Source organism: Lissotriton helveticus, chromosome 10 (genome assembly GCF_964261635.1).
Source record: "Lissotriton helveticus chromosome 10, aLisHel1.1, whole genome shotgun sequence".
Classification (NCBI taxonomy): Eukaryota; Metazoa; Chordata; class Amphibia; order Caudata; family Salamandridae; genus Lissotriton; species Lissotriton helveticus.
This window is the reverse complement of record NC_136071.1, coordinates 889,519,096-889,536,295: the sequence shown is the minus strand read 5'-3', so window position 1 is coordinate 889,536,295 and position 17,200 is coordinate 889,519,096. Positions and strand designations below refer to the sequence as shown.

The 17,200-nt window shown below is 50.5% G+C and overlaps 1 protein-coding gene across 5 annotated transcripts in view; it reads left to right on the top strand.

Moving 5' to 3' along the window:
- The window catches only part of ULK4 (unc-51 like kinase 4), a 2,246,396-nt gene that overhangs the window by 496,677 nt on the left and 1,732,519 nt on the right, over positions 1 to 17,200 (top strand). For all 5 annotated transcript variants that reach the window (XM_078663530.1, XM_078663529.1, XM_078663527.1 and 2 more), the window contains one exon: positions 2,259 to 2,305. In XM_078663530.1, coding sequence (XP_078519656.1) covers positions 2,259 to 2,305 — 47 coding nt within the window. The remainder of the gene's footprint in view (positions 1 to 2,258; positions 2,306 to 17,200) is intronic.

Genomic DNA, 17,200 nt, shown 5'->3' with positions numbered 1-17,200 from the left:
CTTTAATCGTGGGGCTGAGAGTCAGCTGAGCACAAGCATGTGTTCGTGTCAACTCTAGATTTAGTCAGAGCATGAAGGTCCGTTACGATAAGGGGGCTCTCAGTGTGTGGGGGGGCTCTCAGTGTGTGGGGGAGGCTCGCAGTGTGTGGAGAAGGCTCGCAGTGTGTGGAGGGAGCTCGCAGTGTGTGTGGGGGGCTCGCAGTGTGTGGGGGGCTCGCAGTGTGTGGGGGGCTCTGTGTGGGTGTGTGTTGGGGGGCTCTCTGTAGGTGTTTGTGGGTGTCATTTGCGAAAGATAAAGCTAGTGGCATTGCAAATGACAATGCCATTTATTTATGTAAAAAAAAAAACATAAATAAAAATAATGTCAAGAGCATTGCCAATAGCTCAAACTTTAACAAAGGCAAAACCATTGCATTGTAAATGCTTGTTGAAAATTGTCCCGGTGTCCCGACACTTTTCTCTAAAGTAGAGAAATGTCCGGGTTTTGCAACAGCGTCCGGGTAAAACATTCAAATGTCCCGGTTTTAGCATACCCCCGCCGTGGGCCTTCCAGCAACAGGCAGAGTGGCGCTGCAGGGGCTCTGATAAGGGGTGAATAACAACAAAGCCTCATTAGCACTAAAATGGTATTTTAAAGACCTCTTAAGTGCTCGGGTGCGGCTGTGTGTGTGTCCCGTGGAAGCTGTCTCCGCCCAGGCACACACAGACGACGGAGGGGGGGCGGGATTCAGAGGGTCTTCTATGTGAGAAAAAAATATAACCCAGTGTTATTCTCAGCGTTGTGCATCCCCAAACCACTACAATATCACAATTATACACCATTAATGATTTTCTTTAAAAAACTTCGTGGTGCTCGGCAGCCGTCAAAGGTAAACCAAAATAACAAAACATTTCCCTGAAGAACTTGTGGTCTGGTTTATGCATGATTAAAGGAAACAGTGGGTTTAGAAACGTAAAATGTTTAACATCACGCAAATTGGTTTGGTCTGTCAGAAAATCCATAAATTCTATGAGCAGTAATGTACAGACAGCAAGAATGTAGAGGTCAGATCCATTTAACTCAGACACTACCAAGCTTTGCTGCACCCTGTGCATTTGTGGATAGTCCTTTTGGCAAAGGGCCCTTCAATGGGTGAATACGGTGGGTTATTGGGTCCAGTGTGTTGGCCATGGGTTTGCAGCAGCCCCTGGATCACGGTGCATTGGAAAGAAAAGCTGCCAAGAAGCCCTATAGAAGCTTTGACATTTACATCATTCTGCACACTGTGGCTTGTAACCTCTACTAAAACAAAACCTAAACAATTCAGTTCAATGGAAAATGCCCTTGTGAGCCATGGGCATGGAGGAGTGCGGGGGAGGGAGTGGAGAGGGGCATTGCGCACCTGGGCACCACCAATACAGGAAAATATTAAAACGATTTAAGAATGAAAGCAACATTTTTTCTTCTTTGTCACAGACCCTTATGGAACCCACAGAATGTTGGTCAGGGGAGAGGGAGACAGAGGGAGGGAGACGGAGACAAAGGGAGGGAGACAGTCGGATGGAGGGAGTGAGACAGGGAGGGAGTGAGACAGAGAGGGAGGAAGACAGAGACAGAGGGAGACAGACAGGGAGGGAGACAGAGATAGGGAGTGAGACAGAGGGAGACAGACAGGGAGGGAGACAGAAAGAGTAAGACAGAGGAAGGGAGACTGAGGCGGTCGGGGGGAGGCAGTCGGACTGAGGCGGTCGGGGGGAGGCAGTCGGACTCAGGCGGTCGGGGGGAGGCAGTCGGACTGAGGCAGTCAGAGGGAGGCAGTTGGAGAGGGAGACATTCAGAGAGAGACAGATGGAGGGAGAGGCCACCTCCGCCACGGATTCCCTCACTAGTACCCTTTAACAGTGCCCCTCAAGTCTCCATAACCACTGTCTCTCAGATTTCTATGTCTGACAGCTGTCACATAGTCCTACTTTTACGTCGATAGTTACTGCAAACTGTAGTCCTACTTCTATGTCTATGACCTGTCCCCGGTTTTTGTTTTGAGAATCTGGTCACCCTACGCCATCATCAGAGTTATCATGATCATTGTTTCTTTTACGCTGAGGAAAGTAGAACAACTTTGAGCATGGAAGTTATTGTAGTTTATTTGGTCTGGTGTCATTGTATCATATTAAAGTAAATAAAAAATAAAAGTAAACATTGCTTCTAGTTTATTTTAGACGAGGACTGCAATATATTTTATGCCATTTATGCTTTGTATTTGTTTATTCTGTCCTAGTTTCCATTGCTAACTCAGCAGTTGCGCACAGCCCCAAACTGGGATATGTAAGTACTGCACAAAATTGCTGAGATTTGCATGCTATCATAAAAGAATCCAACTGCATTCTAATATTTTTGTTTATATGTGTGTATTTTATATTGCACAACTTATTGGCACCTGCATATTGAGGCATGTAGATGTTACCCCATCGCAATTTAGTGCTATCTGATCAAAGCATACATTGTGTGCACACAAAACAGGTGTAAGATTATGAAACTGGTTTACTTTTAAATTGTTGCCTTTGGCATCTTGTTTAAACTCACCAAGTGCAGATTTATTAGCGATCCATGTAAATTCATCACTGTGTGGAGTTTATAGCTTAACATTCTTTGGATCGCCTATTGGTGCTGGTGGATTCTCTGCCACAATGTTAACATATTTAAATGTCCCTCGTATTATTCATTGAAGTAGAAGGATATCTACTGCTACAGTTACATTGATCAGTGATTACATATGCATTGTGGCCAACCTTTCGCTACCTTCCATGCTTGTGTGGGTCACAGAGGACCGTGTCTGACAGGCCACCAAACTTCCATCTGTTCATTATCACTCCATTATACAGACTTCCTTGCAACTTCTTGCATCCTTTTCTGTCCATAAGCATTAAATAATGTGTTGTGTGAATTTTTCCCTATGTCATAATGCTTTATCATTGACTGGCAATTTATCGCTTATATGTTCATCATGCATTTATTTTTCTGATACCTCGTCTGTGGATTCCTCATAGTTTAATGTTCCTTCCACTACATCAGGAAAACAATGTCATCATCAATAGGGCTTTTATAGTGCCAGGTGGGCCTTTCCCATTCATACCATGGTTATATGTGCTCTGTCGGCACAGGGCCTGCTGATGGCCTTCTCTGTGGGGTGTTTGGACACCCTCGGCACTGCTACAGGGAATGGAGGAAAGACCTGTACTACATGGACATGAGAACTGGCTAAAAGGAGGCTGCGTGGACAGGATACATTACTTCTTAATTGCTAATCAGCCCCAGAGATTACTGGCCTGTTGGCAGCTACATAACTCTGATACATGGGATTTATGCCACCTTCTGTGATGTGCTGTTAAAAGACCAGCTGTAGCTTTTATTTGAAGATGTGGCACAATCAGAGGAAGTCCTGGGAGATCTTGTATGCTGCTGTAGTTGTCGGGTTTCCAGCAACGCCTATACACCAACGACTGGCCCGAGCTAAGGGCTGTCGCTGACGTCAGTCCAGGGCTGTGCTGCTGAGGAGGTATATTTAGAGCCTCTGTCGTCACCGCGTTAAACAAGGGACTAAACAGAACAGGAAGGGGGGTATGGCGTCCCTTACCCATAAGCTTGAACTCCATATAGACCGAGTGCACTAATTGTACTGCAACTGACATGCATTGATGTAACTGAACATTAGCAGCAGAACGCTCACCGGAGACGGCTGTGGTCTCTTCCTAGACCCACCCTGCACTCTGAGGAGCAGCAGTCCACCGAAAACGTCTCCCTGCGGCTGTCTAAAGCCGGGTTACCTGAACACTGCGACGTTTTACCCACTTTAAAAGCACTTGCAAAACACGAGCCAACACGTGGGAATACCACGAGAGAAATCATACAGAGGCAACTCTTGATCACTTAAATGATTAAAAAATGATGGATATTTGAGTGTTAATAAACTAAAACTTCATGGCTATTAACATTTGTATGTGCAAAAGTTGGACTCTGGGCCCTCTTCACGTTGGATTGGCGTGCATGTTTTGCGTGCTTCACAGGGACAAAGGCCCCTCATCTTGTTGGCATTGTCGAGTAACGTATCTTCTAAAGTACACTTTCAAGCCGCTATGTAAGTCACCTGGGGGTTCCCTGCCTGGACAAAGCACCAGCCTTATGATTTACATTTGTCAGGATAAAATACTTTTGTAATATCCCGTTACTGGTATTTTAATCTGCATGAAACCCTTAAGCTGTGATGTCACAACTCCCTGATTGTGCACCTGTTTATGAATTGTGATGCCACTGAATACTTACTAACAGACGGGGTGATAGCTGCCAGCCCCCTTGACGACCAAGTCACACATTGTGTTGCAGCCACTTGCACATCCGTATAAGCAAAAAGCGGCCTTTCTGAACGCTGCAGCATTTTCCCCCGGCAAAGCGTCTGTGGAGTCCTGTGACCGCGTGCGCATGGGGGCATGAGCGCTGCGGCCGCACAGAGACTCTGGACACCAGTTAGCTTTAACCGCGTGGTCCGGACTGAATTGCCGGCCACGCCTTCTTTATTTTATATCCCCTGTTCGTGACGCGCTACGTCCGCGTGGGCGCACGTCAAAGTGCGCAGTTAACTGAACTGCTAACCCGCAGTTCAAAACACTACATTCCTTTCAACCTTTAATAAAAACAAAAAGACCCCAAAACATACAGGCACAGTCAAAAGGTGAATTGTGGTAGACTCATTGCTCAACTTGCCTTTCCTACAGCGTGGATTGCTTCCTGGGTGCCTGACCGGTGACCTCGTCGTTGGATTCGAACACACGCCTCGCGGAACCCGCTGCGCGGGTCCCGCTTCGTGGGGAGGGTCTCTGGCCATATCAGGGCTAAAAACTTTTGACTCTTGTTGCTGCTGAGGCGAGTTCTGGTAGCGCTGCAGGGCTGCGAGCGACCGCAGGGACTCCAACTACCAGGAGTCCCTGCCCGGCCAATAGGTCACACCTGGCCCGCTCTCCCTGCAGCCCCGCCCCCAGAACACGGGCTTCTACAAAACTCCATCTGCTCCCTGTGCCCGTGGGACTCATTGCTCAACTTGCCTTTCCTACAGCGTGGATTGCTTCCTGGGTGCCTGACCGGTGACCTCGTCGTTGGATTCGAACACACGCCTCGCGGAACCCGCTGCGCGGGTCCCGCTTCGTGGGGAGGGTCTCTGGCCATATCAGGGCTAAAAACTTTTGACTCTTGTTGCTGCTGAGGCGAGTTCTGGTAGCGCTGCAGGGCTGCGAGCGACCGCAGGGACTCCAACTACCAGGAGTCCCTGCCCGGCCAATAGGTCACACCTGGCCCGCTCTCCCTGCAGCCCCGCCCCCAGAACACGGGCTTCTACAAAACTCCATCTGCTCCCTGTGTTCGTGGGACTCATTGCTCAACTTGCCTTCCCTACAGCGTGGATTGCTTCCTGGGTGCCTGACCGGTGACCTAGTCGTTGGATTCGAACACACGCCTCGCGGAACCCGCTGCGCGGGTCCCGCTTCGTGGGGAGGGTCTCTGGCCATATCAGGGCTAAAAACTTTTGACTCTTGTTGCTGCTGAGGCGAGTTCTGGTAGCGCTGCAGGGCTGCGAGCGACCGCAGGGACTCCAACTACCAGGAGTCCCTGCCCGGCCAATAGGTCACACCTGGCCCGCTCTCCCTGCAGCCCCGCCCCCAGAACACGGGCTTCTACAAAACTCCATCTGCTCCCTGTGCTCGTGGGACTCATTGCTCAACTTGCCTTTCCTACAGCGTGGATTGCTTCCTGGGTGCCTGACCGGTGACCTCGTCGTTGGATTCGAACACACGCCTCGCGGAACCCGCTGCGCGGGTCCCGCTTCGTGGGGAGGGTCTCTGGCCATATCAGGGCTAAAAACTTTTGACTCTTGTTGCTGCTGAGGCGAGTTCTGGTAGCGCTGCAGGGCTGCGAGCGACCGCAGGGACTCCAACTACCAGGAGTCCCTTTCCCGGCCAATAGGACACACCTGGCCCGCTCTCCCTGCAGCCCCGCCCCCAGAACACGGGCTTCTACAAAACTCCATCTGCTCCCTGTGCTCGTGGGACTCATTGCTCAACTTGCCTTTCCTACAGCGTGGATTGCTTCCTGGGTGCCTGACCGGTGACCTCGTCGTTGGATTCGAACACACGCCTCGCGGAACCCGCTGCGCGGGTCCCGCTTCGTGGGGAGGGTCTCTGGCCATATCAGGGCTAAAAACTTTTGACTCTTGTTGCTGCTGAGGCGAGTTCTGGTAGCGCTGCAGGGCTGCGAGCGACCGCAGGGACTCCAACTACCAGGAGTCCCTGCCCGGCCAATAGGTCACACCTGGCCCGCTCCCCCTACAGCCCCGCCCCTAGATCGTCATCACTGTTATAAATCACTACGCGACCGCTGCGCGGGAGCGACCGGGGCGAAGACCGGGCAAAGAGCGGGCCGTTTGAGGCCGTTCGAGGTCTGAAGAGGTTGGGCTGGGCCACCCCCCTTTCGTCTTCTCCTGTCTCTCTGGTAATATTCAACTGAACCCGTTTATTGTTAAAATTGTTTTGTATAGTGTACTAGGAGATATGTACAAGGGCAAGCCGTAGCAGGGCTGCAAAGGGGCTCCTGAAGCAAAATGGGACACTAGACGACTTTATCACGAGGACAAATACTGCCATAGATGAGGAAATCACTAAAATGCAAAAACGTGTTTCCCTTGATCTGGAAGCAGCAAGGAGATTGTCCCAGGTTATTGCCGAGTCTAAAAAATCTTTGTTGGGCCACATTGTGGCCGCATTGACTCCGGAGCGACAAGCTAACCCACGGTGTATATTAACGTATGCTGATGTCCACCATTCCTTAGTTATACCCCCTGTTGTATTACCAACTCTGTGCCCCAACCCTCAGGCCATAAGTCAGCCCCCACCCGTGGCCACCCCTGGTATAGACCAAGATCAATTGTATACTAATACACCACAGTTTCCAGAGCTACATGATCATTCCTCTTGCACCAACACTAAGGGCACAACTTACAAAAGGAAACGCGATATAATGACTGCCTTTTCGCGTAAGAAGGCCAAAGTTGCTATGGCCCACCTATGCAATGTTAGCGATCCCCCTGTGATTAGCATTGAGGTTGGGCCTGCTCTTCCTCCACAGATGTCCACTGAAACAGATGAGGATAGCTCATCCTTGGGAATTACCGTGGAAAATGTTACGATAGAGGGTTCGGGAACACAGTTAGAGGAACAGGAAGTAAAGGATGTGGGTTTTATAAAAATAGTTTGGGAAACCCTAAAAAAGCTGTTATCCCCCCTTGACGTGAGACTCTCACGTATTGAGAACCACCTGTTAGAGGTGGAAAAGAGTATTTTAGAACTAGCAACTCTTAGTCTGCAAGGACAGGAAACCATTGGTAATCTAGACGATATCCCAGCTCCACCGATATCTAATACTATCCCCCATGCACCATCCCCACCTAGACCAGTACCCAAACCACGCACTAAGGGCTATGACACCAAACCCCCTAACCCTATATTAAAGCCACCTAAGCACCCTATTGTACAATCTACCACATATCACAAAACAGGAGTTGCCCCAAAGTTTTTTGCAACCAAGGCGGATTGTTCAATATCCCAGGCCACTCACAATAGGAGCAACTTTCGTGGGCGTTACATAGATCTCCCCCCAGACGCAAACCCATACGTGGTGGTACTGACAGGTGTGCCAGCAATTGAGAATAACTGTCAAGAAAACCACGGGTCCCTGAAGAACAAGGTCATTCACTGGCTTAACGTGAACAGACCGATCCCAAATGATGTGCGAAGCAGAATTTTGATGGTCCGTAGAGTTCCTTGGGTGGGCCCTTCGCGGAAATCTAGCCCAGGTGACTGTATAGTGGTGTCCTTTGAGGACCCACACACGGCCCACCACGTATGCACATGGACTACTTTTGGGGAAGATTCAACCATTGTACCTAGGCCTTTAACATTCTTTTACCCCCCACGTCTAAACCAAAATCACGGGAGGGAATGGTCCTCTGTACGCTACCAGGCTAATGGAGGGGTAAACAACAAATGGCAAGCCCCAAATAGAAGGTGGCTTGGGGTCCCAACTTCTAATAGGTTTGGGTGCCTTGAAGAGGTTGATTGACTTTCTATGCCTGTTGGCTCTCCATCCTATGCTAAGGCCCCCTTGCCTTGTGTGGTATCTGACCTTTTACCTCTGGCGATTAAATCTGCTACAAACAGCACCTCTAAAATTTCCATTCTTAAAATAAGTGAGGATCCAGGGCAAGAGGTTGCCACCCTCCCAATGACCACATTGAAATTGCACCCGTTGTCATCGCTTACTAGCACAAAGATCACTGATGTTGGCACTCAAGACACCTGGGTATCCAACTTGTCTAAGAAGGAGGATGTTTTAATTCCATTAGGGGTTGCGGCTGACCCTATAGTAGCGATACTTGGGTCAAGAAATTATAGTGCTGTCTCTGGCCCCGCTGCATGTGCTCCTCCATTGGGGTTGAGTGCTGGTGGCAACCCACTTTTGAGGCTCTTAAGCTGGAACGTTGCAGGTCTTGCACGTAACATCGACACTCCCGATTGGAGTACTTTTGTGGATCCCTTCGGGATTTGCCTTCTGCTAGAAACTTGGTGCCTGGAACCCCGTCACAGGGTAGGTTACACAACCTACTTTGTACCTGCATCCAAAGACTGTGGTAGCAAAGGTCGCCCTTCGGGCGGTCTCCTCGTTTGGGTTAGTATCACATTGGGGCTATCAATAAGGCAAATACCAACAAAATCTCCTGATCTGTTGAGACTATCAATTCAATGCCAAGGAGGGATAAAGCTGGAAGTATTTAACCTCTACCTAAGGGAGGCAAGGGGTAGTATCTCCTCGTTATCCTCCACAGGAATTGAGGAGGAGCTTAGGTCCTGTAATACAGATTGTTTGGTCTTACTGGCTGGAGACCTCAATTGTTGTTTTGAGCCACTAGCCAGCGACGACATGTTAGACACTTGGGAGGATGATGTTGGGAGAGGTATTCCCTTGCTTTCTTTAAACCCGATTAAAAAGTGGACTCAAAGTGCCATAGACATTAATGGCCTCTGTATGGAATATGACCTTAGAGCAACCAATGGTAGATCAAAGTCAGATTCCAGGGGGGCACACACCTATAATAGTGTGGGCCACACCTCACGCATCGATTATATTTTGCTGAACCACAAGTTCTGCCCTTACCTTCAAGATATGGAGGTTCTAGAGACAACCAATAGTGACCATAATCCACTAGCCCTGACTCTCACTCCCCCATGGGAAGATTCGTTCCCAATTCCTTCACCACACACATGGAAATCTACCCATGAACTAGTCCCCTCGAACTGTGGCAGGCGGCTAAAATGGAATAAAGTTGCCGCAGATGAGGGGAGGATGGCCAAAGCAAAATCCATAATGTCAACTGTGAAAATGCGCATAGACACAATGGAACCTAGCAATTCTGATGTTTGCAACGTGTTCACAGAAACTACCTTGGCACTTAGTGAACTGTTCGTTGTCCCTCAGGGTAGAGCGGGGGCCACGAGCAGGATTACATCTAAGAATAGAGCTAAATGGTATTCTCCTTCCTGTTCTGCTGCCAAACGAGAACTTATACTAGCAGTAAAATCCAAGGTACCGTGCCGCATTAGTCTTGCAAGGAAGAGTTACAAAAAAGCTTTGTCCATGGCTAGGAGGGCCTATGAAACTAAATACTGGGAGGATTTAATGATGGCTAGCTCCAGGAAAGACTCGAGGGCTTTTTGGAAACTGTTGAGAGAAAGGGATAAACCTGCCGACTCTCTTTTGACCTGTAACATCACGGGGGAGGCGTGGTTTGCCCATTTCTCCAACTTATATGCTATCCCTGAGGGATCCTTGGATGCATTTACAGATCTCTCTCGAGTGTCTGTCGACTATTTGGACGAGGACATCCTTTTTGCAACCAGCGAAGTTGAAGGGGCAATTAAGTGCCTGGTGCCTAATAAGGCGGCAGGACCGGATGGCATCCCAGGTGACTTAATAAGGGCCATCTCGGAGGTGTGGAGCAAGCTTATTGCCCTACTTCTGAACGCAGCGCTGCGGGGTGGTTCTCTCCCCGATTCCTGGAAGGGTGCGGAGGTCGTCCCGATTTTTAAAAAGGGATGTCGGGAAGACCCCGCTAACTACCGCCCTATTAGTTTGTTAGATTCCACTCAGAAGGTAGCTGGCAAGGTAGTTCTAGCCAGGATCTTACAGTGGGCTGAAGACAACCAAGTATTGTCAGACTTTCAGGCTGGCTTTAGATCTGGTGTGGGGACTATTGAACAGACATTTCGCTTATTACTGCTATACTGGAAAGTGGTCGTACTGGGCAAGGGCAGTCTGTATCTTGCATTTATAGATTTACGGACTGCCTTTGACCTGGTCCCACGTGCCCAGTTGTGGAATGTCTTAGAGGGCCTGGGTATCCCTTCTTACCTACTTAGCATGCTTACCAAGTTTCACGAGATTAACTTTGCACAGATCAGGTGGGGAGAGCAGGGCCAAAAAACACCACGTATTCCCGTAAATAGGGGTGTCCGCCAGGGTTGTGTGCTAGCCCCCACTCTGTTTTCATTATATGTTAATGGAGTGGTGGAGCACTTACTCAAACATCCAGCTGATGCACCTTCCCTGGCTGGCAGGAAAATCCCTACCCTCCTATTTGCGGATGACACCCTCCTGATCTCAAAAACCCCAATAGGCCTTCAGTCTTTACTCTCCAGCTTTAAGACATTTTGTGATTCTAGGGGTCTTGCTATTAATGTAGGCAAAACTAAATTCTTGGTTCTAAACCCCCCAAGGAAAACTGTCATTCCCCCCACCTTGGACTCAGTCCCGCTAGAAAGGGTAAAAGAGTTTGATTACCTAGGTATCCGCCTCGGTGATTCTATGAATTGGAAGTCCCACCACCAAAAGATCCTTTTGACTCACAAGAGGATAACAGGGGCCTTATTGAAGGAACAACGCGCCTCGTCCCTCAAACCAGTAGGTGCTGTATTAGATATATATAGGGCACGGGCGGTGAGCGCAGTTCTGTATGGGTCTGAACTGTGGGGTGTGCAGAAAGTTGATTACTTGAGGCGCTTGGAAAATAACTTTCACAAAGACCTCTTGAGGCTGCCGCATAGCACTCCTTCCCTCCCACTTTTATTGGACACTGGTACACGTCCAATAAACGAGCAGGCAAGGTTGCGTCCCCTTCTTCTGTGGGCACGAATTTGGAGGGTACCAGAACTCTCCAGTTATGCGGAAGGCCTAAGGGAAGTTCTCTCAACTCTTGGCTGGCACACAGTCCGTTGGCTTAAGGAAGTTATGCGGCTTCTTTATGACCTTGGCCTTGAAGATGCCTGGGTTAATAGAACCTCCCCCACCAAACAGTCCTTAAAGAATCTCTATTGGGCTTGGGTGGCAAATGGGAGAAATAGTGATTCTAAACTCTGTAGATCTACCAGAGAATTTCTGATGGTCAAAGAGCACCCTGTTAGGGAATCCTACTTAGACCTGATCCACAAGTCATGGGATAGGGCATTATATTTTAAATTTAGAGTGGGCATGCTGCCTCTTGGCCAGTTGACAGCAAGTTGGAAGCCACCGCTGCAAACTGTACCATACTGCCCCTTCTGTGACAACAAGCTTGAGTCAGTTGCCCACTTATTGTTCGAGTGCCCAGCCTATGCAGCCCCGCGGCGCATTTGGCTGAAACCTCTATGTAGGAACCTAGGTACCAGATCTCACCTGGAGGCCTTGCGCATCTTAAGATCGGATGCCCGTCCCCTGTTTGCCTGTTGCTTAGCAAAATTCTTAGGCTGGACATGGCGAATTAGATCCGCCAGGCAATTGAGTCTCTATTAATTACGAACTGTACTAGCCACATAATACCTCCGAGTTGTATTTGTTCTTTTTGCTAAAGAGCTGTTCAAACACTGTTGTGTATGTTTTACTGTTATTTTTATGTTTTTAGCAAGTGTCAAATTGCTTATTTGTAAGTGAGGATCAAATGTTAAAATGTATTGTATTTTTAATAATTCTTATTGTGTTGTAATGCTTTTGATGATATGTCTAATATATCGAAATAAAGCTATGTTACTACGAATTGTGGTAGTGGAACAGAAATAAGGATACAGGGCCGTCCGGCCTTTTACCAGTCTAGGCAGGCGGAAGGTCTAGGATCAGCCCACGGCAAAGTCCGCCAGTTGTGAGGACGGGGCCGGGTTTCTTCTCAGTCCATACCCCGAAGCTTCTCCCCGGTGGAGTACCCTCCGTGGAGTCTCTAGGGGTGGTTCTCTGGCAATCCAGGGGTCAGCTGGGGACCGGGGGCTGTTGGTTATCAGCGATTCTGTGGTCGGGGGACTCATCGCCGAGTCATCGTACTGAGTTTCAGTTCCACTTCCTCTGGGACTGCCAGGTCCCTCCGATTGGCTAGGTGGCTCTTGCTCCAGATCTGGGTCTTGGGGACCTGAGGAGGTTGGGGAAACTGATTTCTTAAAGAATGAGACGTTGCGCGTGACTGTTTCCATTCCCCGCTGAGCGGTCACCATGGTCCCCAGGTACGGCGCATGACTGTCCAGGGTCGGGATTCAAATGGGAGCCGGAATTTGCTTCCTGGGTATCTGTCTTTTACGTAGACTTGGTCCTTTTCTCGGATCGATGGTTCTCTGGCTCTACGTTTGAAACTGGCATATTCATTTGACCGTCTCCGGTTGAATAGAGCTGTTTGTGGGTCTGCTCTGTTTGGGGACCAGGTGTGATGATTGGGGATCGTGTCTCTGACTACTCTTCCCATCGCCGAGGGGCCTGGGGCCGCTTCCGTGGTGCGATGTGGCGTGAGCCGATATTCTTGCAGGAATGTGTAGATAGCTCTTTCCAAGGGGGTTTCCTCTGCATGGGCGATCCTGATGACTTTGTTCAGCGTTCGCATGAACCTCTCTACCTCCCCGTTGGCTTGAGGCCAACGGGGAGTCACTTTCCCGTGATGGATTCCCCATTCCTTGAGGTATTCAGCGAATTCTTGTCCCTGAAAGGGTGGCCCGTTGTCGGTCTTGACACATTCGAAGATGCCATGTGTGGCGATTGTTTTCTCAAACTTTGCAATGACTTCTTTAGCAGTGAGAGTTGTCACGATTTCCACTTCCGGGTATTTCGTGAGATCGTCTATGATGACGAGCATGTATCTTCCATCTGGAAGGTGCCCGAAGTCAGCGCTGACTCTTTCCCATGGCTTCTGCGGGTCGTCCTCGGTGATGACCGGGGGTGGATGTTCGGGTGGCCCCGCCGCTTGGCACCATCGGCATTCTTTGACAGCTAGTTCAACTCTGGTATCCATGTCCGGGAACCACACCTTGGCGTCGAGCTTCTCTTGGTCTTCACTATTCCCTGGTGTCCGCGGTGGGCTAGCTCGATTGCTTGTGGGGTTAGACTTTGTGGCATCACAATCCGTGGTCCCCTCAGTAGGCACCCTTGGCTGTCGACTGACAGTTCGTCCTTCACCTTCAGAAAAGTCTCCAACGAGCTCCTCACTTGCGGCGTCCTTTCGCTCAGGGACGCCTGAATAGGCTTCCAGTCGTTGGCTTGTACCGCGCCTACCACCAGTTGGAGGACCTCATCACTGCGAGTAGCTTCAATGATCATTTCCATGCTCATTGGCAGGGGCCTTGATCTTTCTAGCACGACTCTCACGTATTCCTCGGTTTCTTCTGCGTCTTCCATTTCGCCGTTGGTTGCGGCTCGGGGATGCCTCGAGAGGTAATCCACTGGGTTTGTTGCTCCTGGCTTGTATTCCAGTTGGTAGTCGTATTCCTGTAGTTGTAGGATCCATTTCTCTATTCGGGGCGGCGGCTTGGACACTGACCCTCGGAATAGCGGGATCAGAGGCTTGTGGTCTGTTGTGACAGTGAACGGGTGTCCATAGACGTAGACATGGAAATGTCTGCAGGCCCAATGGATCGCAATCGCCTCCCTCTCTATCTGAGAGTAACGTTGTTCTGTTTCGGTTAGGGACCGACTGGCGTAGGCAATGGGGGCCCAGTCGTCCTCTCCTTGGCGTTGGGTCAGTACAGCTCCTAGCCCATAGGGGCTGGCATCCACGGCTATGTTAATAGGTTTCGCCGGGTCAAAGTAAGAGAGGGTCTTGTCCGCGGACAGTGCGGTCTTGGTGTTCTGGAATGCGATGTCTTGTTCTTCCCCCCATTGCCATGGGGTGGTGGACTTGGTGAGCTCCCTGAGGGGTCTGGTGAGATTGGATAAGTCCGGGATGAACCTCCCACATAAATTTACCATTCCCAGGAAACTCCGAACCTCCGACATGTTGGAAGGGGCCGGGGCTGCTTGTACATCTCTTACTTTGTCTGGATCGGGAGCGATCCCTTGATCTGAGAAGGTGTAGCCAAAAAAGCTGATCTTGTTTTGGAGGAATTGGCACTTATCGCGGTCCAGAGTCAGGCCTGACTCTCTGATTCTTCGCAGCACGCCCCTTAGCCGTTTGTGGTGATCTTCGACAGAGTTTGCATATATGAGCAGGTCATCGCTCACGTTCAGGACTCCTGGGAGTCCGCTTAGAACCTCTCTGATTGTGTTTTGGAAGACCTCCGCCGCACTGGATATGCCAAAATTGAGACGTCGATACCGTCGGAGGCCTACGTGGGTGGAGAAAGTGGTTATGTAGCGGGAGTCCGGGTGAAGGGGCAGCTGGTGATAGCCCGACCGGAGATCCATCTTGGAAAACCATTTTGCTCCATTCAGCTCTCCTAGGATGTCGTCAATTGTGGGAGTTAAGTGCCGTTCTCTCTTGACTGCTGCGTTGGGTAGGCGCATGTCTACGCATATGCGGACCTGACCTGGTTGCTTGGGCTTGCGTGCCACCACGATCGGGGACACCCACGGGGTGGGTCCACTGACCTTCTCGATGATGCCCTGTCTCTCGAGGGCCTCTAGTTCTTCCTCCACTTTCTTTCTCAGATAGAACGCTATTCTTCGATGCCTGAGAGCAATAGGTTGGATGGAAGGGTCGATGTGGAGCGACACCTCCTTCCCTTTGAGGCATCCAATGCCTCGGAAGCTGTCCTCGAACTCTTCTAAGATTGTGTCAAGTTCCTCTTCTAACACCGCCATTGCGTAAGATATTAGTTGGAGTTCTTCAGCTGCCTGTCCACTGAGGAGCATACCACTGCCCTCCTCTGTGACGTAGATGGTCGTCGGAATTTTCCGGTCTTGGTGCTGTAGCTCCGTTTGGAAACACCCAATTAACGGGATCGGGGTCTTCTGACCGTATGCGAATACCCGGATTTTTGCTGCTTTCAAGGGTGGTTTCTCTCGCAGTTGGTGGTATACGTTTGCTGCCATGAGCTCAATCGAGGCCCCTGTGTCGATTGTGGCTCGTACTTCCTGTTGAATCCTCAAACGACACTTCGGTAGGCGCCTCTTCTTCCTCTGCGGTTGGTCGATGGCGAACACGTAGTGGACTGGGTAGTCATTGGAGTCATCGTCCATGTCTTCACTGTTTGGGCTTTCTCTGATTGCGTGGGCTGCTTCACTCTTTGCCTTCGTGGACCGGCAGACTGCTGCGAAGTGGTTTATCCGCCCACATGAGCTGCATCTTTTCCCACGTGCTGGGCAGTCTTGAGCGCGGTGTGGCGCGCCACCGCAGTACCCACATTCTTTGCGCCTTTCTTGCGGTTTCCTCCCTCCGAATTGGCGAGCTTTCGGCCGGACGACATTGACCTGTTCGGCCATATTGAATTGCTCTTGTTTGACCGGCCTATGTAGGGCCGCCTCCATGTGCGATGCTCTCACTTGCGACAGTTCCTTGGAGCGCCCTAATTTCAGGATCTCCGTCAGCGGTTTTCCGTCTTCTTGGAGGATCTTCACTCTCAGGTTTGACGAGTAGCACCCTTGTATAATTTGACCACGGATCTCCTCTTGCTCATCGCGAAACCCACAGGTGCTGGCGAGTTCTTTGAGCCTACCGTGGAATGCATCTAGCGACTCTTCTGCCTCTTGTTTGGCTTGCCTGAATATGAAACGCTCATAATCCTTGCTGGCCATCGGCTCGAAATGAGCGTTGAGCGCATTGAGGAGCGTGATGTAGGTGTGTGGGGTGGCCTCTACAAGAGTCTTATAGATCCTGTGGATATCTTTCCCTCCAAGATGGAGGAGCAGCGCCCTACGGCGTTCCCTCGCTGTGCCTGCGCCCTCAAAGTAGAACTGGAGGCGTTCCGTCCAGTCTCTCCAGCGCGTCGCCAGGGAAGCAGGGGCGCCGTCCACGACGAAAGGCTCAGTGGGGGGTATGTTTGTCATGCTTGCACGTGGAGTGGCTTCAGCGCGTGGCTATGAGCGAAGATGGCGTGGTGCACACTCGTCGCGACCTCTGTCTCGCCTCACCTCACTGGGGCAGGCCGACTGCTGGTGTAACGAGCCTGGTGGCGCTAGGGCCTCCCACCGTGGCAGATCTCACTTTCGTGGCCGCGTTAGGGCTGGGGTGGCTGCTACCAGCTGTGGTGCCAGGGGGTGACGCTCTTACCCACGTGCTCGGGAACCATGTGCGAGTTTTGCCACCCGGGGCCACCCATGCACGTCGGCGGCCGTCATGTGCCTCAGGATTGGCTGCAAGGTCTCGGCCTGCTGCGCTGGGGCCAGGCTGCCAGTCGGGCGTTTTCGCGCCGTCGGAGCGCAGGTAGGGTGTGGCGGACCAGGCACAGCATGGGCTCTCACTCCCTCGTCGCCATTGTGGAGTCCTGTGACCGCGTGCGCATGGGGGCATGAGCGCTGCGGCCGCACAGAGACTCTGGACACCAGTTAGCTTTAACCGCGTGGTCCGGACTGAATTGCCGGCCACGCCTTCTTTATTTTTTATCCCCTGCGCGTGACACGCTACGTCCGCGTGGGCGCACGTCAAAGTGCGCAGTTAACTGAACTGCTAACCCGCAATTCAAAACACTACAGCGTCCACAGGGTGCCTCGAAAGGAGAACCCTCTATTAGGATTACATTGAATAATGTACCTCAATTAAGCACATTGTAAATCTGTGTTAAGTCACAATTGAGTGTTGTGCTTACATAAAACACTAAGTCTCGTTCTTTTTCATGGCTTAAAAATGACTGGCGAGAATATAAAAAAAATTAGTTCTATTCTGTGTGTCTCAAAAAAGCATTTTCA